Below are 22,610 nucleotides of genomic sequence, written 5' to 3'. Positions count from 1 at the left end.
TACTTACTGGAACACCAAGAAATCACGAGATAGTCAGAGGAGCAAATGGCCTATCCGTAGACATTAAGAAAGAGCAATCAAACCCAGAGCAGCTGATGGCTTCCTGTATCTGTCACCAAGTAAAATACATCCTCAATCATTATGAAAAATATTGTCTTAGAACATGCAACCGCCCTCATCATTCCCAACGACCAGGATGTCGTACCCTTGCCCCTGTCTTCTCTAATGACCATCGGTCTGTGCTATTCCTGACCATTCCCTCCCTACCCCCTCCAGTTCCACCACCATTTCTGACTCTGGTCGCCCTTTCTAACCAACTCTTATAACCGAATGCCATCTGTCTCTCCATTGGCTTGGCCTGTTCCCCCTGACCTTCCCAACGCATATTCATGAGGCTTCCTGCCGCCTTGTGTATGCCTATGCAGCTGCCTGTTCCTGTGTGTGAAGAGAGGGAGAGGGGGGCGACAGAGAGAGAGCGGTGAACAGAGAACAGAACAGCAGCCGGGCTGGAGGATTCAGCCATGTCAGTTTTCTCTACAACGCTGGACAGACGATGAGAAGAGAGGAACCATGGCCTTGTCACTGAGTGCAGATGAAGAGGATTATGAATCAGAATCTGAACAGGTTAGACAACAGAACATTAACACATTGGGTTTCTAATCGGCATGCTGTTGTTTTTCTTCAAGAGGGGCTTTACTTTAGAGCTGTAATCGTGAGTCGAACGTATTTTCTCTCCCCCCACCGTCCTCGTTTTCTCTCGATCTCTGCTCACTTGGCCATCATGAGCAGGAATAGGGTAGTAATTTGATTAGCGGAATGGAGGGAAAAGGGAAACATATTTTGTTTCGGTAACTAATCCACTGGGCAAGAGCTAGCTTAGCTATTTCACAGGTTTTAGACATAGGCCTTCTCCTGTCCCTGGCTATTGTATCCAGACGACTTGTGTCAGACAGACCCAAGAAAGAAAGGAATGAGCTACCCACCAAAGTAGTTATTTGATCTCCATACTTGATTTTCTTATGTGATCCAGTATCCTAAGAGCTCAGTTTTTGTGTTTTAAATCAAACCTGAAGAGGACACAGTGAATATATACATGGTCTCTCTGACTACTAGATGTTTTTGTCACACACTGATCTGTCAGATTGTGTTCTTGGTCGAGCGACTGTGATTATGGAAAATGATGGGCCATTGTGACTGGTATTTTTGTGTGAACAGTGAGGGTGTGGGAGAGTAGTGTAGGAGGCAGCATGACTACATTTGGGGCCTTTCACTCCACTTAACCTCAGGCTTGGTTTGTTACTTAAACTAAAGTAAATTGATTACATTTCCTCAGACCATGCCTGCTGTAGCTCCATTATGTCACATTCAGGTTTAGCTTGCTTTACACACATACATATTTCTTCCATGTCTCAACTATTTGGATCACTAAGAAAATACTTTATATCCTGTGAATTGTTCTCACATAAGATGATTTTCTTGACCCTCATTGCTCAGGCCTCACCATGTTCTGTGCCTTTTAAAAGGGGGTTTGGGAGAGGGAACAATGAGGAGTCAGTGTTTACCCTGTATTCATTTAGCAGAGGCGCACCGCACATAAACAAAATATACATTTTCGGGACAGAAAAATGCTTTCAGTGTAAACTTGAACGACTCAAACCACACAAAGTATGTAGAAAATATCATTCTCAAAGTGTATTCTCACCCCTTCACCTTTTCAGCATTTTGTTATGTTACAGCCTTATTCTAAAATGTATTAAATTGTTTTTTTCCTCAACAATCTACACACAATACCCTATAATTACATAGCAAAAACAGGTTTTTAGAAATGTTAGCAAATTTATCAAATAAAAAAAATGGAAATATTACATTTACATAAGTAATCATATCCTTTACTTAGTACTTTGTTGAAGCACTTTTGGAGCGATTACAGCCTAGTCTTCTTCGGTATGACGCTACAAGCTTGGCACGCCTGTATTTGTGGAGTTTCTCCCATTCTTCTCTACAGATCCTCTCAAGCTCTTGTCAGGTTGGATGGGAGGTGTTGCTGCACAGCTAATTTCAGGTCTCTCCTGAGATGTTAGATTGGGTTCAAGTCCGGGCTCTGGTTGGGCTACTCAAGGACATTCAGAGACTTGTCCCGAAGCCACTCATGTATTGACTTGGCTGTGTGCTTAGGGTTGTTGTCCTGTTGGAAGGTTAACCTTTGCCCCAGTCTGAGGTCCTGAGCGCTCTGGAGCAGGTTTTCATCAAGGATCTCTGTACTTTGGTCCGTTCATCTTTCCCTCGATCCTGACTAGTCTCACAGTCCCTGCTGCTGAAAATCATCCCCACAGCATGATGCTGCCACCACCATGCTTCACCGTAGGGATGGTATTGGCCAGGTGATGAGGGGTGCCTGGTTTCCTCCAGACGTGACGCTTAGCATTCAGGCCAAATAGTTCAATCTTGGTTTCATCAGACCAGAGAATCTTGTTTCTCATGGTCTGAGAGTTCTTTAGGTGCCTTTTGGCAAACTCCAAGCAGGCTGTCATGTGCCATTTTACTTTGTAGTGGCTTCCATCTGGCCACTCTACCATAAATGCCTGATTGATGGAGTACTGCAGAGATGGTTATCCTTCTGGAAGGTTCTCCCATCTCCACAGAGGAACTCTGGAGCTCTGTCAGAGTGACCATCGGGTTCTTGGTCACCTCCCAGACCAAGGCCTGCCCTTCTCCCCTGATTGCTCAGTTTGGCTGGGTGGCCAGCTCTAGGAAGAGTCTTGGTGGTTCCAAACTTCATCCATTTAAGAACGATGGAGGCCACCGTGTACTTGGGGACCTTCAATGCTGCAGAAATATTTTTGTACCTTTCCCCAGATCTGTGCCTCGACACAATCCTGTCTCGGAGCTCTACGGACAATTATTTCGACCTCATGGCTTGTTTCTTTTGCTCTGACATGCACTAACAATCGTGGGACCTTTTATATAGACCGGTGTGGGTCTTTCCAAATCATGTCCAATCAATTGAATTTACCACCGGTGGACTCCAATCAAGTTGTAGAAACATGTCAAGGATGATCAATGGCAACAGGATACACCTGAGCTCAATTTCTAGTCTCATAGCAAAGGGTCTGAATACTTGTGTAAATAAGGTATTTGCATTTATTTATTTATACATTTGCTAAAATGTCTAAACCTGTTTTCACTTTGTTATTATGGGGTAGTGTGTGTAGATTGAGGAAAACAACATGTATTTTAGAATAAGGCTGTAACGTAACAAATTGTGGAAAAAGTGAAGGTCTGAATACTTTACAAATGCACTGTATTTGTATGTACAATCTTTGAGAATTAGAAATCACGAAAATAAAAGCTTAACAGTCAGGGAGAATAGACATTTCTAAAAACAAATGTAGGAGTATTTCTGGCATGACTGGATTACTGACAGGGCAAGCAGGGTACATGCCCAGGGGCCCCGATTGGGTTCCCCATTGGTTTTGTTATGTTTGAGCATGAGAACACAGAATTAGCCATGCTCAAATATGTAGAATTGCAGTAATTAGATTTCAAACTGCAAAATTCTTTAACTCCAAGGGGAAATGTTTGGAGAAAAAAACATCATTTACTTTTCTCTCTGTCGCCAATTCCGTAACCGATTTAACCCCCCCCCCCCCCCTTTTTTTTTTTACAGAAAAACGGTTAGCTCTTACAACACTACTTGACCGCTCTTGCCTGTTTGGCTACTTTTAGTTGTAGGTTACCCCCCAGCAGAAAATACCCGCTAGACCAGTGGGATCCAGGACCTTATGGAGGAAGATGGAGGATTGTTTCATTGACTACTGATTCAAACACAACCCAGCTTCTAACTCCTTGCTCTCTCAGCTTGAATTGAAAGACAAATGCTGTTTTCCTGGGGGGATATGAGCTAGGAAGCACAATACATTAAAGGGGAATGTAAATAACATGTAACTTCATATTCATCATCTCCAGCACAACGCCAACATTAACATATGTGATGTAGTAAAAAAGATAAGAGTGACATCCAATTCCAATGACATCAACCAATTAGTAGGCCATGCCTACTTATAATTGGTTAAAATCACATGATGCCCACCGACATCATTGGAAACATTTCTCTTCCTCCATCTTTTTTAAAACACACAGAAACGCACCATTTTCACATTGGTGATTTTGGGGTGGTGCTGAAGATGATGATGAATATGAAGTAGAACAATTTTGACATTTTCCCTTTAAACACCCACTCACACAGTCATTGTTCATGAAGGAGATGATTTCAATCTTATTCTTTTGGCACAGTTGTAAAGATGTCATAGACGTTCCTCCCCTTTGTGGCGTCCTGGGGTCCACTGGAGCTAGGCAGATGGTGAACCATGGGACTTCCTACCATAGCACTGATATCCACAGTGAAACTGTGAGTCAGAGGGCCTTACTCAGATCAGGCCCCCATCTAGGCCTAGTGTTTGAGGGCCTCAAAACAAACCTACCAAACATTCCTAGCACATTAGTCAGCCAAGTTACAGTAAATGCTGGTCAGTTGTTTTGTTTCTGTTCCTTGTCTGGAACTATTAAAGGTCAAGACTCTGTAGACAAACACATTAGTCTTCGTACTTTTGACTAGATTCTGTAATATTTCATACCAGCGAGACCACTTTGGTTAAAAAGAAAAAATACTATAAAAATGTCTTAAAGTCCAAATGCAATAAAATAATTATGTTATTTTGTTTCTTGAATTAGTGGTCAAAAGGAAACAAAAATAGCTTCTTAGCCAAGAGCAATTTCTCAAGCAAGAATTTTGCTAGGACTGTCTAGCAGTGGTCTGAGTGAGGGGCCTAATTGGATGAGCCTAACAAGAGGGATCTGTAACCTGAAAACTAGCTATTATTGGCAGAGAGGAATGAAACTCTTTAATTAAACCTTCAGTCTAAGCCGGTGGGAGGGGGGGTCAACTAAGCTTTATGGAATTGTTGTAAGAAGGTTATACCAATGATAATTTAGCTATTTGATTTATAATTTTAATTCTCCATGATGAAAAATATATAGAATTATTTGATGAATATTATTTTGGAAAGTATTCAGACTCTTTGACTTTTTCCACATTTTGTTACATTAGACTTATTCTAAAATTGATTTAACAAAAATTGATTTAACAAAAATCCCTCAATCTACACACAAAGCGAAAACAGGTTTTCAGACATTTTTGCAAATGTATTAAAAATTAACAGAAATGCCTTATCTGCATAAGTATTCAGACCCTTTGCTATGAGACTCAAAATTGAGCTCAGGTGCATCCTGTTTCCATTGATTATCCTTCAGATTTTTCTACAACTTGATTGGAGTCCACCTGATTTGGAAAGGCACACACCTGTCTAGTTGGTACCTCAGTTGTTAGTGCATGTCAGAGCAAAGACCAAGCCATGAGGTCGAAGGAATTGTTCGTAGAGCTCAGAGACAGGATTGTGTCGAGGCACAGATCTGAGGAAGGGTACCAAAAAATGTCTGTAGCATTGAAGGTCCCCAAGAACACCGTGACCGCCATCATTCTTAAATGGAAGAAGTTTGGAACCACCAAGACTCTTACTAGAGCTGGCCACCCGGCAAAACTGAGAAATCAGGGGAGAATGGCAGCACCCACCCGTAGCACGCGCTCCAGCAGGTATAGCCACCTTTCCTTCCAGTTCTCTGCTGCCAACGACTGGAACGAATTGCAAAAATCACTGAAGCTGGAGACTTATATCTCCCGTTCTAACTTTAAGCATCAGCTGTCAGAGCAGCTTACCGATCACTGTACCTGTACACAGCCAATCTGTAAATAGCACACCCAACTACCTCATCCCCATATTATTACTTACTGGGGTGCAAAAGAGCAAGAGGGTATCTCTACTTGCACATCATCATCTGCACATCTATCACTCCAGTATTAATGCTAAATTGTAATTATTTCGCCTCTATGGCCTATTTATTGCCTACCTTCCTACTCTTCTACATTTGCACACAATGTACAAAGATTTTTATTTTATTTTTCTTTTCTATTGTGTTATTGACTGTACGTTTTGTTTACGTGTAACTCGGTGTTGTTTTTGTCGCACTGCTTTGCTTTATCTTGGCCAGGTCGCAATTGTAAATGAGAACTTGTTCTCAACTGGCCTACCTGGTTAAATAAAGGTGAAATAAAAAAAGGGCCTTGGTCAGGGTGGACAACAATCTCTGCAGCACTCCACCAATCAGGACATTATTGTAGAGTGGCCAGACGGAAGCCACTCATCATTAAAAGGCACATGACAGCCCGCTTGGTGTTTTCCAAAAGGCACCTAAAGGACTCTCAGACCATGAGAAACAAGATTCTCTGGTCTGATGAAACCAAGATTGAACTATTTGGCCTGAATGCCAAGTGTCACGTATAGAGGAAACCAGGCACCGCTCATCACCTGGCCAATACCATCCCAACGGTGAAGCATGGTGGTGGCAGCATCAAGCTGTGTGGATATTTTTCAGCTGCAGGGACTGGGAGACTAGTCAGGATCGAGGGAAAGATGAACGGCACAAAGTACAGAGAGATCCTCGATGAAAACCTGCTCCAGAGCGCTCAGACTTCAGACTTCAGACTGGGGTGAAGGTTCAGCTTGCAACAGGACAACAACCCTAAGCACACAGCCAAGACAACGCAGAAGTGGCTTCGGGACAAGTCTCTGAATGTCCTTGAGTGGCCCAGCCAGAGCCCGGACTTGAACATAATCGAACATCTCAGGAGTGACCTGAAAATAGCTCTGCAGCGACACTCCCCATCCAACCTGACAGACCTTGAGAGGATCTGCAGAGAAGAATAGGAGAAACTCTCTAAATACAGGTGTGCCAAGCTTGTAGCGTCATACCCAAGAAGACTCAAGGCTGTAATTGCTGCCAAAGGTGCTTCAACTGAGTAAAGGGTCTGAATACTTATGTAAATGTGAGATTTCAGTTTTTTATTTTTAATACATTTGCAAACATTTCTAAAATCCTGTTTTTGCTTTGTCATTATGGGGTATTGTGTGTAGATTTTGATGATGGGGGGGACAGTTTAATCAATTTTAGAATACAATGTGTAAAAAGTCAAGGGGTCTGAATACTTGTCGAATGCACTGTATTAGCCTATATAAACACATTGAAGAACAGATTCACTACATGGAACAGATAGTCTCAAAAGGAAGTTTGTTCTGAAGTGTCTCTCCTATATCAGAGAGATATATGAAAGACCAGAAAGAATTTGTTGCAAAACAACCGACATGTTCATGAGCGTCTCATCTTTCCATAATACTTTGTGCGCCAAACCGTTCGGGCTCTACAAATCAAATCAAAGTTTATTTGTCACGTGCGCCGAATACAACAGGTGTAGATCTTACAGTGGAATGCTTACTTATAGAATCTAACCAATAGTGCAAAAAAGGTATTAGGTGAACAATAGGTAAGTAAAGTTATAAAAACAACAGTGAAAAACAGTAGCGAGGCTATAAAAGTAGCGAGGCTACATACAGACACCGGTTAGTCCGGCTGATTGAGGTAGTATGTACAGTCGTGGCCAAAAGTTTTGAGAATGACACAAATATTCATTTTCACAAAGTCTGCTGCCTCAGTTTGTATGATGGCAATTTGCATATACTCCAGAATGTTATGAAGAGTGATCAGATGAATTGCAATTAACTGCAAAGTCCCTCTTTGCCATGCAAATGAACTGAATCCCCCAAAAACATTCTCACTGCATTTCAGCCCTGCCACAAAAGGACCAGTTGACATCATGTCAGTGATTCTCTCGTTAACACAGGTGTGAGTGTTGATGAGGACAAGGCTGGAGATCACTCTGTCATGCTGATTGAGTTCGAATAACAGACTGGAAGCTTCAAAAGGAGGGTGGTGCTTGGAATCATTGTTCTTCCTCTGTCAACCATGGTTACCTGCAAGGAAACACGTGCTGTCATCATTGCTTTGCACAAAAAGGGGCTTCACAGGCAAGGATATTGCTGCCAGTAAGATTGCACCTAAATCAACCATTTATCGGATCATTAAAAACTTCAAGGAGAGCGGTCGCATTGTTGTGAAGAGGGCTTCAGGGCGCCCAAGAAAGTCCAGCAAGCGCCAGGACCCTCTCCTAAAGTTAATTCAGCTGCGGGATCGGGGCACCACCAGTACAGAGGTTGCTCAGGAATGGCAGCAGGCAGGTGTGAGTGCATCTGCACGCACAGTGAGGCAAAGACTTTTGGAGGATGGCCTGGTGTCAAGAAGGGCAGCAAAGAAGACACTTCCCTCCAGGAAAAGCATCAGGGACAGACTGATATTCTGCAAAAGGTACAGTGATTGGACTGCTGAGGACTGGGGTAAAGTAATTTTCTCTGATGAATCCCGTTTCCAATTGTTTGGGGCATCCGAAAAAAAGCTTGTCCGGAGAAGACGAGGTGAGCGCTACCATCAGTCCTGTGTCATGCCAACAGTAAAGCATCCTGAGACCATTCATGTGTGGGGTTGCTTCTCAGCCAAGGGAGTGGGCTCACTTACAATCTTGCCTACGAACACAGCCATGAATAAAGAATGGTACCAACACATCCTCCAAGAGCAACTTCTCCCAACCATCCAGGAACAGTTTGGTGACGAACAATGCCGTTTTCAGCATGATGGAGCACCTTGCCATAAGGCAAAAGTGATAACTAAGTGGCTCGGGGAACAAAACATCGATATTTTGGGTCCATGGCCAGGAAACTCCCCKGACCTTAATCCCATTGAGAACTTGTGGTCAACCCTCAAGAGGTGGATGGACAAACAAAAACCCACAAATTCTGACATACTCCAAGCATTGATTATGCAAGAAAGGCCTGCCATCAGTCAGGATGTGGCCCAGATGTTAATTGACAGCATGTCAGGGTGGATTGCAGAGGTCTTGAAAAAGAAGGGTCAACACTGCAAATATTGACTCTTTGCATCAACTTCATGTAATTGTCAATAAAAAGCCTTTGACACTTATGAAATGCTTCTAATTATACTTCAGTATTCCATAGTAACATCTGAAAAAAATAACTAAAGACACTGAAGCAGCAAACTTTGTGGAAATTAATATTTGTGTCATTCTCAAAACTTTTGGCCATGACTGTACATGTAGATATGGTTAAAGTGACTATGCATATATGATGAACAGAGAGTAGCAGTAGCGTAAAATAGGGGGTAGTGGGTGGCGGGACACAATGCAGATAGCCCGGTTAGCCAATGTGCGGGAGCACTGGTTGGTCGGGCCAATTGAGGTAGTATATACATATGTACATGAATGTATAGTTAAAGTGACTATGCATATATGATAAACAGAGAGTAGCAGCAGCAGCGTAAAATACGGATTTGGGGGAGGTGGGCACACAATGCTAATAGTCCGGGTAGCCATTTGATTACCTGTTCAGGACTCTTATGGCTTGGGGGTAAAAACTGTTGAAGCCTTTTTGTCCTATACTTGGCACTCCGGTACCGCTTGCCATGCGGTAGTAGAGAGAACAGTCTATGACCGGGGTGGCTGGGGTCTTTGACAATTTTTAGGGCCTTCCTCTGACACCGCCTGGTGTAGAGGTCCTGGATGGCAGGCAGCTTAGCTCCAGTGATGTACTGGGCCGTACGCACTACCCTCTGTAGTGCCTTGCGGTCGGAGGCCGAGCAATTGTCGTACCAGGCAGTGATGCAACCAGTCAGGGTGCTCTCGATGTTGCAGCTGTAGAACCTTTTGAGGATCTCCGGCCCCATGTCAAATCTTTTTAGTTTCCTGAGGGGGAATAGGCTTTGTCGTGCCCTCTTCACGACTGTCTTGGTGTGTTTGGACCATTCTAGTTTGTTGTTGATGTGGACACCAAGGAACTTGAAGCTCTCAACCTGCTCCACTACAGCCCCGTTGAAGAGAATGGGGGCGTGCTCGGTCCTCCTTTTCCTGTAGTCCACAATCATCTCCTTAGTCTTGGTTACGTTGAGGGATAGGTTGTTATTCTGGAACCACCCGGCCAGGTCCTCCCTATAGTCTGTTTCGTCATTGTCGGTGATCAGGCCTACTACTGTTGTGTCATCTGCAAACTTGATGATGGTGTTGGAGTCGTGCCTGGCCATGCAGTCGTGGGTGAACAGGGAGTACAGGAGGGGACTGAGCACGCACCCCTGGGTGGCTCCAGTGTTGAGGATCAGCGTGGCAGATGTGTTGCTACCTACCCTCATCACCTGGGGGCAGCCCGTCAGGAAGTCCAGGATCCAGTTGCAGAGGGAGGTGTTTAGTCCCAGGATCCTTAGTGATGGATCCTTAGCTTAGTGATGAGCTTTGAGGGTACTATGGTGTTGAACGCTGAGCTGTAGTCAATGAATAGCATTCTCACGTAGTTGTTCCTTTGTCCTGGTTTGGAAAGGGTGTGGAGTGCAATAGAGATTGTATCATCTGTGGATCTCTTTGGGCGGTATGCAAATTGGAGTGGGTCTAGGGTTTCTGGGATAATGGTGTTGATGTGAGCCATTACCAGCTTTTCAAAGCACTTCATGGCTACGGATGTGAATGCTACAGGTCTGTAGTCATTTAGGCAGGTTGCCTGTGTGTTCTTGGGCACAGGGACTATGGTGGTCTGCTTGAAACATGTTGGTATTACAGACTCAATCAGGGACATGTTGAACATTTCAGTGAAGACACCTGCCAGTTGGTCAGCACATGCCCGGAGCACAAGTCCTGGTAATCCGTCTAGCCCTGCAGCCTTGTGTATGTTAACCTGTTTAAAGGTCTTACTCACGTCGGCTATGGAGAGCGTGATCACACAGTCGTCCGGAACAGCCGATGCTCTCCTGCATGTCTCCGTGTTGCTTGCCTCGAAGCGAGCATAGATCACTGAACAAAATATAAACACAAACATGTAAAGTGTTGGTCCCATGTTTTCATGAGCTGACATAAAAGTTCCCAGAACTTTTCCAGATGCACAAAAAGCTTGTTTGTCTCAAATGTTGTGCACAAATTTGTTTACATCCCTGTTAGTGAGCATTTCTCCTTTGCCAAAATAATCCATCCATCTAACAGGTGTGGCATCTCAAGAAGCTAATTAAACAACATTATCATTACACAGGTGCACCTTATGCAGGGGACAATTATAGGCCACTCTAAAATGTGCGTTGTTTGAGGGAGTGTGCGACCGTACTTGCATCCACAGACCACACGTATGGCGTTGTGTGGCGAGCAGTTTGCTGATGTCAACGTTGTCAACAGTGCCCATGGTGGGGTTATGGTATGTGCAGGCAAAAGCTACGGACAATGAACACAATTGCATCTTATCAATGGCAATTTGAATGCACAGAGATACTGTGATGAGGTCCTGAGGCCCATCTGTGACCAACTGATGCATATCTGTATTCCCAGTCATGTGAAATGCATAAATTAGGGCCTAATGAATTTATTTCAATTATTTGTTTTCTTTATATGAACTGTAACTCAGTAAAATCGTTGAAATTGTTGCATGTTGCTTTTTTATTTGGTGTGTGTGTGTGTACAGTTGAAGTCGGAAGTTTACATACACCTTAGCAAAATACCTTAAACTCAGTTTTTCCACAATTCCTGACATTTAATCCTAGTAAAAATCCCCTCTCTCAGGTCAGTTAGGATCACCACTTTATTTTAAGAATGTGAAATGTCAGAATAATAGTAAGAGAGAATGATTTATTTCAGCTTTTATTTATTTCTCACAGTTTCCGCAGTGGTTCAGAAGTTTACATGCACTCAATTAGTATTTGGTAGCTTTGCCTTTAAATTGTTTAACTTGGGTCAAACGTTTCGGTTAGCCTTCCACAAGCTTCCCACAATAAGTTGGGTGAATTTTGGCCCATTCCTCCTGACAGAGCTGGTGTAACTGAGTCAGGTTTGTAGGCCTCCTTGCTCGCACATGCTTTTTCAGTTCTGCCAACACGTTTTCTATAGGATTGAGGTCAGGGCTTTGAGATGGCCACTCCAATAAGGACTTTGTTGTCCTTAAGCCATTTTGCCACAACTTTGGAAGTATGCTTGGGGTCAGTGTCCATTTGGAAGACCCTTTGCGACCAAGCTTTAACTTCCTGACTGATGTCTTGATGTTGCTTCAATATATCCACATCATTTTGCTTTCCTCATGATGTCATCTATTGTGAAGTGCACCAGTCCCTCCGAATCTGGGTTTAGCGGATGCCAGGAGAACGCTACCGGCCCGACTGCATAATGTCAACTGTAAAGTTTGGTGGAGGAATAATGGTCTGGGGCTGTTTTTTCATGGTTCCTGCTAGACCCCTTATTTCCAGTGAAGGGAAATCTTAACGCTACAGCATACAATGACATTCTAAACAATTTTGTGCTTCCAACATCTAGTGGAAAGCCTTCCCAGAAGAGTGGAGGCTGTTCTAGCAGCAAAGGGTGGCCCAACTTCATATTAACGCCCATGATTTTGGAATGAGATGTTCGACAAGCAGGTGTCCACATACCTTTGGCAATTGTGTGTGTGTGTCATAAACACAGCAAAATCACGTTGGATTGCATTATGTCGTTAAAGATTAAAGATTACACTTGTGTTTCTTGGAAGAGGGTCAAATGAGAAGGAGAATAACTTGGCTCAGTGAATACCAGTTCCCCTGACTCATGGATGTGTCATCCAGAGAGGATCACTCGTCATCTAGCCACACTGTTTGCTGCTTTCTCTTGTAATTTAGATGTTTTACATAACATGGCTTATATAGACTATACTCACCCACTTGTTAGGTAAGTACTCATTTTATTTGTTTTAACCAACACAAACTCATGCCCCCTTGGTCGAACAGAATTGTGAAGAACGTTTATTTACATCAAACACAGAAGACTTTGTCAAGCATTTTGTCATGCTGACGCTGTTGCACACATTGCTTGAATATTTGGAGTAAGAGAGTATCAGATACTTTACTCAAGGACTCTGTCAGGGTGAAGATGAGGGTGTCCCGGGGGAAAAGAGGTCATGCAGCACACATGGGATTCTAGTGGGCCTACACGTTGATCCTGTGGGTCTATTAGTGCCGTTTGATGTGTTGGATACCATTTTGTAGAGTTCTGCTCAAAGGTCTCAAATGATCTGTTCTAGGAAGTTCAACAGTTCAAGACAATGCCAGGAAAATGTTGCAATCACACTTGAATGTTGTGCAATTCTGATAGTCACAGCGTTTTTCTCATGTCTTCACATACACTTATTGGTCAATCCTATTTATTCTGAAAAGCATTGTAGTCTGTGTTTCCCAATCCCTGTTAGATGTTGTGTCGTCAACAACGGTATACGTTTGAGAATCTGTTTGGATCTGGAAATATGCTTGAGGATGGCCAAAGATGAAATGTCATCAAAACAACTCTCTCTCCAAACCTGAAGAAAAGCTTCCTGATAAAGAATGTTCTTGTGGTATGTCTCCCGTCCCCGGTGAAATGTTATTTTGGTATTCATGAAGGGACACTTTGTTCTCAATGACCCCGTTGTAGTGTTTTTGTTTGTATTTCTCTCTCTCTTTAAGCCCTCAGCAAGAATTCCATCTGCTTTTATAAAACGGAGTTTTTTGTCCTTATTAGCCAGGATAGTCCAGGAGGATGATTATGTAAGGGCTGTGACGTGTTTAGTTCGGGGGTGGAAGGTTTTCACTGTTGTAGATTCATCCTTAGTTGAGGAGCATTGCTAGGTGGTAAGATGTTTTCGGTGAACCTGTGTGTGTTGCTGTCTTGTGATTCATGTTTATTTTCATTGATGGACTTACTGACTAATACAGTGGCAGATATTCTTGGGCCATAAATACACATGCATGCAGTGTTGACATGCGTGCTTAAGCCTAACAGGAGTGTGATAGCCTTCTGATTTTGCAGTGCTTGATAATAGATTGTGGTTGTTTTGGATTTCTGCAGTCAACTGTCCTCCCACCCCTCCCTGTGCCTTGAAGTTCTTGTTACTGAGCTTGTGCTATTTCATTATTTGTGTTCTCTAATTGAAAAGCATTGATTATGTCATCAAGAGTCATGTTCTGTATGTTCAACAGAATATATTTCCTCCAAACCTCTAGATAAAAACTGATTTGGTGTCTATTGATTTTAAAGCTGTCGTATTTGACACCATGCAATTGGTAGGTTGTTTTAAACGTTGTATAGGCCTTATAGATGAGCTGTGCTGGTCACTGATGTCCTTTGCAGGAGATGGTAGGCAGGACACCATGCTCGACTGGGACTGCGGGCTCTTTGTGACAACCAGCAGATTCTACTTGAGGTGTATTTTTATTCGGTTTAGTTTCCCTTCAGGGATCACTATAGGTCCATATCCACCACTCCCGATGCTATAGCCTGCCAGGGAAGGAGAATGGTCCTTTCTTAGGATCTACCTGCTCTTTCACTCATCGATCCCACAACAAAGTGTTTTTAGTGCCAGTAAGAACAGCCACCAGGGGAATGAATAACCCAATCTACAACACATTCATCTCTAACTTTTTCCCCAGCATATCTCCCACGGCCTCCAGATGTGTACTTTACTGCTGCAAGAGGAGTCATGAAAATGATCGATTTCAAAATAATCCRAKCCCCCCCCCCCCCCCTCCCGTTAAAGTACAGTATGTCTCTGCTAGTTTCCACCTTCTCTCATTATTCTATTCAAATGGTTAGGAAAAGCAGGGGGACTGTGTTTCCAAGGAAACACTAGCCTCTGCAGCACAAAAATTCTTCTCAGTAATTGCATAGGGAATCTCTCATTTGGATGGTTTTATTGTTCTGGTGGCTCTAGGCTTGGGTGAAGAGCATTGGGAGAATCTTTTTTGTTGGGGGGGACAAACGCTGATTCACAGATTTGGCATTGTCATTTAGAAATGTTTGTGGCTCACAGCCGGTGGCCTCTGCACTACTGTCTCACTAGCTTTATGAATGTCAGAATTAGACCATACAGTACTAAATGTTTTGTGTTCAGTAATGAAGTCGAAGGTAGTTTACTGTCTTAGGCAACAGTGTCCATTAAATTTCCCACCTCAACTTGAATTGTATAATTTCTCTCTCTGCAGCAGCATGCAGCCAACCGGCCAAAGCCCAAGATGGGGACGTCAGCAGCGGTCAAGCTGCCGTCCAATCGCAGTGCGTCTGGCGCCAGACGCAGGAGAACACGCTGCCGAAAGTGTGAGGCGTGCCTCCGAACCGAGTGTGGAGACTGTCACTTCTGTAAAGACATGAAGAAGTTTGGAGGACCAGGGCGCATGAAGCAGTCCTGTATCATGAGGCAGTGCATTGCAGTGAGTAAAGCCAAAGAAACCACACAGGCTTTTCATTATCCATACTATTTAGCAGAGAGTTCAGTTAGCCAATATTGTCTTATTCAATGATGCAGTGCTGTGCCACATGCAAGACTGTGCATTTGACATACAAACCATAATGATAGGTTCAGGGTTTAAAACAAGGGTCAGCGTAAGAGAACCAACCAGAAGTACAATGATACAGAGCGAGACAACAGGAAGTGAGTGCTAACATTTTTATTTGGCACAGTATGACTCATTCATGTGTCTATGGTCTCTAGATTCTGTTGAGTCCAATCAGTGGATATTTGTCTACAGCTTGGCGTCGTCGCCAATGTCTGTTAATGATTCTCCTAAAACAGGAAACATAGAATGACCAGTTGCAACTTATGGACACCATTTCTGAATTCTATTGCACACTGGCATAGTAGACCCAATGTGTCTGACTCAATGAGTTTCACTGAATGTGTGTTTGTCCCTTGCAGCCTGTCCTGCCCCACACGGCTGTGTGTGTTGTGTGTGGAGAAGCAGGTAAGGAGGACTCCCTGGAGGAAGAGGAGGACAAGTTCAACATCATGCTCATGGAGTGCTCCATCTGCAGTGAGATTGTTCACCCCAACTGCTTAAAGGTGAGCTAGGATGAGCATGTCAAGTCATGACTGAACACGAGGCCAAGCCTCCACTTTATGAGTTTGATGACTCATCATTTGTGTGAGTGAGATTCACCTGAATGTTTTATATCCTTTGTGACTGAAATGAGGGCAATACTATATCCTGGAATGTTTGCTGCTGTACCAGTGGTAGGTGATTCACTGTGTTTGACTTTCAGACAGTTTTACAAGGCAGCTTGAGGCGTTGGTGTGGTGGGGACTTCCTGTTGTTGTTTGACACTGACTGAACCAGCTCATCAATTTCCTTCCTCCAGATTGACTTACAGAAGGCTAATATAGTCTCTGGGAAGGAGAAGTGTCCAGCTGAAATCACATGGCATAAGAATACAACTTTGCAGTGTTGTTGACATTGCCAGGTCGAGCCGGATGCAAATAAAATGCAAAGTGACTCATGCACTCTTAGGAACCATTCTGCCAAACCATAGCATGATCTTGCTCAAACCTGTTCTAATGAAGGGAAGTTGTGACTGCCTTTGGTATTCCATGCACATAATACTCTAAAGTGATAGGTAAAGTATTCCTGAAGAATATACATTTTTCATTTTGATAATAGGAATTTGTGTGAAGGTCTTTATATCAGATGTTGGAGGTTGTCGGTTGTCCAGAGATTCTCACTTTAATTGTCTGAGGAAAAAATGACTTGTTTTTCACCGCCTCACGTTAAGTGGACACGGTCATGCTTTCAGTTCCCGCTTTCTCTCTGTGGTGAAAACATTGTACTTTAGTCTTGACTCCCTGTCTGCCCTTCTTGTCAACTAACTCTTTTACCTCATGGTTTTCAGGTTAAAGATGCGTCTGGCGTGGTGAATGATGAACTTCCCAACTGTTGGGAATGTCCCAAATGCAACTCAGCTGGGAAAACAGGAAAAGTGAGTACCTATATGAATTAATCATTTATCCTCAAGTATATGCAGAAATATAAAATGTACATGTTACTGCGTATTTTACTGATTTCAGTTGCCACAACATATTTTGTAGTCTGGTGTTGGATTTGCATTGACTTAATAAACAGGGCTGTGAACTTTGGAAAACATTCCCCAAAGAGTTAAATTCTTTCAAGTCTGAGGCATTTCATAATGCATTTACTTTGTGGTTTTTACTTCCTGTTCATTTACTTACTGTGCTACTTACCAATTCCCTTTCTGTTACAGGGGAAACCAACACCTAATTCTCTAGAAGTGGTAGTCACAGTCTATCTAGTTTAACTCTTGTGAAACAGTAGCTCAGTTTGTTGACAACGTTGTGATAAGCAAAAGGTATAAAGTTCTCTCCTGTTTTTTCCTCCTTTTGGTCTGCAAGCAAAAAAGGGGACCAGGGTTCAAGTACGCGTCCAACCTCCCTGGCTCTCTGCTGAGGGAGCAGAAGGCGGTCAAGGAGGAGGGCGAGTCCACCTCTACGTCTACAGTCAAGAGGAAGCCTGAGAGGGATGAGACTCCCAGACACAGACCTGAGGAATGGGAGCCCCTTCACAGACAACCCCCTGTCCTGTCCCCCAGCACCCTGCCTCGGCCCAGACCTGAGGACAAACTGAGGAAGAAGAGAAAGCTCTTCGACGATGACTACGAAGAGGACTTTGATGTGAGGAAGAAGGTAGAGATACTCCGATTTCATCATGTGGTTTGTGTTTGTTAGTACACTGCTCAAAAAAATAAAGGGAACACTTAAACAACACAATGTAACTCCAAGTGGCCTGCTGGAGGTCATTTTGCAGGGCTCTGGCAGTGCTCCTCCTTGCACAAAGGCGGAGGTAGCGGTCCTGCTGCTGGGTTGTTGGCCTCCTCCACGTCTCCTGATGTACTGGCCTGTCTCCTGCTAGCGCCTCCATGCTCTGGACACTACGCTGACAGACACAGCAAACCTTCTTGCCACAGCTCGCATTGATGTGCCATCCTGGATGAGCTGCACTACCTGGGCCACTTGTGTGGGTTGTAGACTTCGTCTCATGCTACCACTAGAGTGAAAGCACCGCCAGCATTCAAAAGTGACCAAAACATCAGCCAGGAAGCATAGGAACTGAGAAGTGGTCTGTGGTCACCACCTGCAGAACCACTCCTTTATTGGGGGTGTCTTGCTAATTGCCTATAATTTCCACCTTTTGTCTATTCCATTTGCACAACAGCATGTGAAATGTATTGTCAATCAGTGTTGCTTCCTAAGTGGACAGTTTGATTTCACAGAAGTGTGATTGACTTGGAGTTACATTGTGTTGTTTAAGTGTTCCCTTTATTTTTTTGAGCAGTGTATAACGTTACACTCTCACTATGGGTGGCAATTTTCATGCTATGTCAAGCAACTCCTTTTGTTAAATGTCTGGATGCTATGTGCTCTGGTATACATAGTTGAACATACTCTCTAACTAAACCTTCCTATCTCCCACAGGGAAAGTCAGATGGACATCTGTTCATTAATCAGATCAAGACTGAAGAGGAGGAGGAGGTAGATGAAGAGGAGAAGGCCTCTCTGTACCGGCGAGGCCTGGAGAGGAGAGGGCGTTTAAGAGATACCGAGGAGGAGGCAGAGGACGGGGATGACGAGGACACAAAGACAAGCCTGCCCAGGCCTCCTCTCAAAACTTCTGTTCTAGACAGTGACCAGTCTCACTGCAGCTCTCCATGGGCTGGCCCCAGTAGCGAGGGGGGCAGTGAACCCCAGGAGAAGGGCCCACGTCCCAAAGCGTGCCGCAAACGCCGATTACCAAACAAAGAGCTGAGCAAAGAGCTGAGCAAAGCACTGAACCAGGAGATCCAGAAGACCGAGGACTGCCTTGCCAATGAGAACCGCCAGCCCCTGAAGGTGGAGCCAGAGAGTGAGAATGAAGAGCCAAAGAGGAGCTTCCGCAATGGCAGTGACCTAGGAGGGGAGCGGCCACACCTCTGGACCAAGGAAATTAACGGCACTCCCTGGGAGCTGCGCCACTTCTACCCCAGCCAAATCACCCCTCTGGGCTTCAACAGGAGCTCCCCTGGCACCCGGCCCCTGCCCCCACGCTCCCCACCCAAGTGTGTCCAAATGGAGCGCCACGTCATCCGGCCGCCCCCCATCAGCCCCCCACCGGATAGACTGCCCCTGGTGGACGGGAAAACCCACGCGGTGCAGCGAGAGGTCTGGGTGAAGATCTTCGGACACGTCACACACAAGGAGCTGTGTGTCTGCATGCGTGTCTGCAAGACATGGAACCGATGGTAAGAGCTCCATTCTACTCAAACTGTGTTACTTCACATCGCAGGCCTTTTAAAAACATAAACACTTGGTATATTTGAATCTAGGTATCTAAAACCTTAATCTGTCCATTACAAATAGTGAGTGTGTGTCTCCATTGTCTCTATCTCTGACAGGTGCTGTGATAAAAGACTGTGGACCATAATTGATCTGAACCGCTGTAAATCTATTACTCCCCTTATGCTGAGTGGCATCATCCGCAGACAGCCCCTCTCACTGGACCTCAGCTGGACCAACATCTCCAAGAAGCAACTAAGCTGGCTTATAAACCGCTTACCGGGTATGTACCATGGCCATGTCACACTGATCTATGGGAGCGAAATATGGTTTGGGTCGAGATTAGAGACTGTCCACCCCTCTCTGTCTCGGCGTTGAAACTCTTCTGACGTTACTCCACTCTGTCCTGCAGGTCTGCGGGTGTTGCTGCTCTCAGGTTGCTCATGGGTGGCTGTGTCTGCCCTCTGCACCTCTAGCTGCCCTCTGCTGCGCACCCTTGATGTGCAGTGGGTGGAGGGGCTCAAAGATGCCCAGATGAGGGACCTGCTCTCGCCTCCGACCGACAACAGACCAGGTAACCACCGGCAACAGGAGGGGAAGTTATATGAAATTGACGCGGCTACCTTATAACCACCCCCTGGTGGTTATCCTGGGTGTGACAGGACTGTGTGGCTCCTCTTTTTAAAACCCATTAGGAAGAAAATGTGAGGGGATCTTTAGATAGTTCACATGTGTTTATTAAAAGGACCAAAATGAAGGCCATTACTTGCCATGTTTGACTGCGAGACAGGAAATCACTCCTATTTTATTCCTCCTCTCCACCCTCAGGCCAGTTGGACAACCGTTGTAAGCTGAGGAACGTTGTGGACTTGCGTCTGGCCGGACTGGACATCACAGACGCCTCTCTGCGTCTGATTATCAGACATATGCCGGTACTTTCACAACTGGACCTGAGCTACTGCAACCACGTCAACGACCAGTCGGTCAACCTGCTGACGGCCGCAGGGACCACAACCAGAGACTCCCTCACAGAGATCAACCTGTCAGGTAGGAACCCTCAGCCAGTCACTATGAGCAATGGGGGCGAAGACAACAGCACAGAGGATGTTTTTAGTTACTCTGCTATTTCCCTTTTTATAATGTCTGTTAATATTAGAGGGTATAGAAAAGGTATTTATTCTTAAACTGTTATCTCGATTTTATATTAAGAGTTTAACTGTAGTCTTTGTTGCATTTTAGCGTACATAATATTCAATCCGGCTCTGTACACGTTTCCTCATGCCTGGCTGTGTTTTTGTCTCCGCCTCCAGTTTGTAATAGGGTGACAGACCATTCCCTTACCTTCTTCAAGCGCTGTGGGAGCATCTGTCACATTGACCTACGCTACTGCAAACAGGTGACCAAGACGGCCTGTGAACAGTTCATAGCAGAGATGTCCGTGAGTGTACAGTTTGGCCTCAAAGAGGACAAATTACTGCAGAAACTCGGCTAGTTCATTGAGGGACACTTACACGGGCCAAAATGTACACAACATAAGAACTACCTTTTGCACTAAATGGAGCAAGACAAGGTTTCCCCATCAAGCCTGGACTGGTTGGTTTTGTATGTTTATTTCCTCTTCATGGAGAATATACCGTGTTAGATTTCTGAACGAACAATGTCACATGAGTTGATGAGAGAAGCAGAGGTGTGTAAATGGACTGGGCAGATTTTTGCATCGATCTTTCTGGATGTTGTAGAATCCTTGTACTGAAAGGGGAAGATGTAAAGCTACTGGACAGAAGGAGATGGTGAAGGAAAACATCCTGCGTGAGTGTTTCTTTTTGTGTTTGTAAAAAATATATATTTTAAAGGTTTGTTATATTGAATTTGTTGGGGAATTTTTCTATTATTTAGGTTTGTTTTATACAACAATTCATGCATTGGGCAAAACATTTTTAAGTTAGTGAAAGTTTATGTATGCAGTACCAGATACACTCCAGATTTCAACCTAATGAACAGACCCCAGATGACATGTCATAGAACTGAATATTGACCTACAGATCCATTATATCAGTTTGCCTTGACACCGATGGTAATATATATTTTTGGATGCTGTGTTTTACCTGATATGTGCCAATTTCTGAAGTTGACATTACAGTTTAACGGTAGTTACTGACTTGGACTGGATTTACTTTACATAAAACATGCAAATAAGACCATGATAAAATACATGTTATAAAAGTCTAAAGCTGCAAAATGTAACTTTTGGGGTGACCTGACCAATTTCACATAGAAATGTGAGTTATAGACCTGTCATTGAAAGCAAGTCTAAGAAGCGGTAGAGTTCAGTTCTTTCTATGCTTCCCGTTCTTAAGTTTTGTTTTTGTCTTTTGCTTTCGGTTTTGTGCACCAGCCTTAAACAGCTGAAAATACAATATTTTTGATTATGGAAAATATATTTCACAGTGGTTTAGATGGTATTCTAGACTATACTTGCTTATTTTGTCACAAACTAAAATTTGTGTGAACTATTAGAATTTTTGCAACCAGGAAATGGCGGGGCGATTTCTGCATCTTTAAATAAATGTTGCACAAGTGATTAAATTAATACAGCTTGAAATTAATCAGTCAATCAATATTGACATAAGGAAAGTTAGTCAAATGTATTTTTAAATCTCTGTGATACATTTTGAAATTTGTTTGAAACAGGAAAATGCAATCTCGTGTTTAACATGTTTTAGCAAGAGCCCATAATGTGAGTGTGTAAAGTAATTGAATCATTTTTCACCCATGCATACAATAAGTGGCCTCCAGACTTGGTGTGCAGTAAGTTTCTTTTGAAAGAGCATTTGCTCATCCAATCATTAATTCCAAGATTGACAGATCTACTCATTGTTTTACATTTTCTTTATTTATATTTGAGTAATCATCCATAATCATATCTGTGGTTTTGTGCAAATAATATAATTGTCATTATTTATGTGTTGTGGCATACAATGTCAAGTGAATGCTATTGGCCACACAGATGCACATGATGTAGTTTTATATTTGTAATGATTGTCATTAAAAGTATATTTCTCTGTATAAAATCTGACTTTTCATACTATGACATTTTTTACCCTCAGTTGTGACCTTTTTGATAGGGCACAGCAGAGTATTTACTAAATGCCAGGGTCACTGGTGACCTCGGGTGGCTTCGCTTTCAATGAGCAGGAAATAACATTGGCATGTGAACATATTTTTGGAACCCCCTCACCCAACTCTGAGATCATGTATCAACCATGCTTGTATTTTTCCATTCAGCATTTGTCACATGGAAGCTGCTCTCTGCAGCTGTCTTCTCCTAGGCAACGGAATAATCTAGCACTCAACACTAGTTCATCCTACAGGATTGCATTAATTTTCCCATTTATCAAATTGTTAATTGCATTTTTCAAAGGCCTGCCAAGAACAAGTTGGTCTGGGCATCACAACATACCAGACAAGTAGATGAAG

The 22,610-nt window shown here is 43.6% G+C and overlaps 1 protein-coding gene across 1 annotated transcript; it reads left to right on the top strand.

Moving 5' to 3' along the window:
* The first annotated feature begins 86 nt into the window (after window positions 1-86).
* LOC111958253 (lysine-specific demethylase 2B) lies at window positions 87-20,655 on the top strand. The gene is made up of 10 exons (XM_070437012.1): window positions 87-624; window positions 15,022-15,246; window positions 15,732-15,875; window positions 16,700-16,786; window positions 17,217-17,507; window positions 18,297-19,099; window positions 19,253-19,416; window positions 19,546-19,707; window positions 19,962-20,180; window positions 20,444-20,655. The coding sequence occupies exons 1-10, from the start codon at window positions 571-573 to the stop codon at window positions 20,623-20,625; spliced, it is 2,331 nt and encodes a 776-aa protein (XP_070293113.1). The 5' UTR covers window positions 87-570; the 3' UTR covers window positions 20,626-20,655.
* The last annotated feature ends 1,955 nt before the right edge of the window (window positions 20,656-22,610 follow it).

The sequence above is a fragment of the Salvelinus sp. IW2-2015 genome, linkage group LG33 (genome assembly GCF_002910315.2).
Source record: "Salvelinus sp. IW2-2015 linkage group LG33, ASM291031v2, whole genome shotgun sequence".
Lineage (NCBI taxonomy): Eukaryota > Metazoa > Chordata > Actinopteri > Salmoniformes > Salmonidae > Salvelinus > Salvelinus sp. IW2-2015.
Note: the sequence above shows the minus strand (reverse complement) of the source record. Positions and strands in the feature narration are given on the sequence as shown.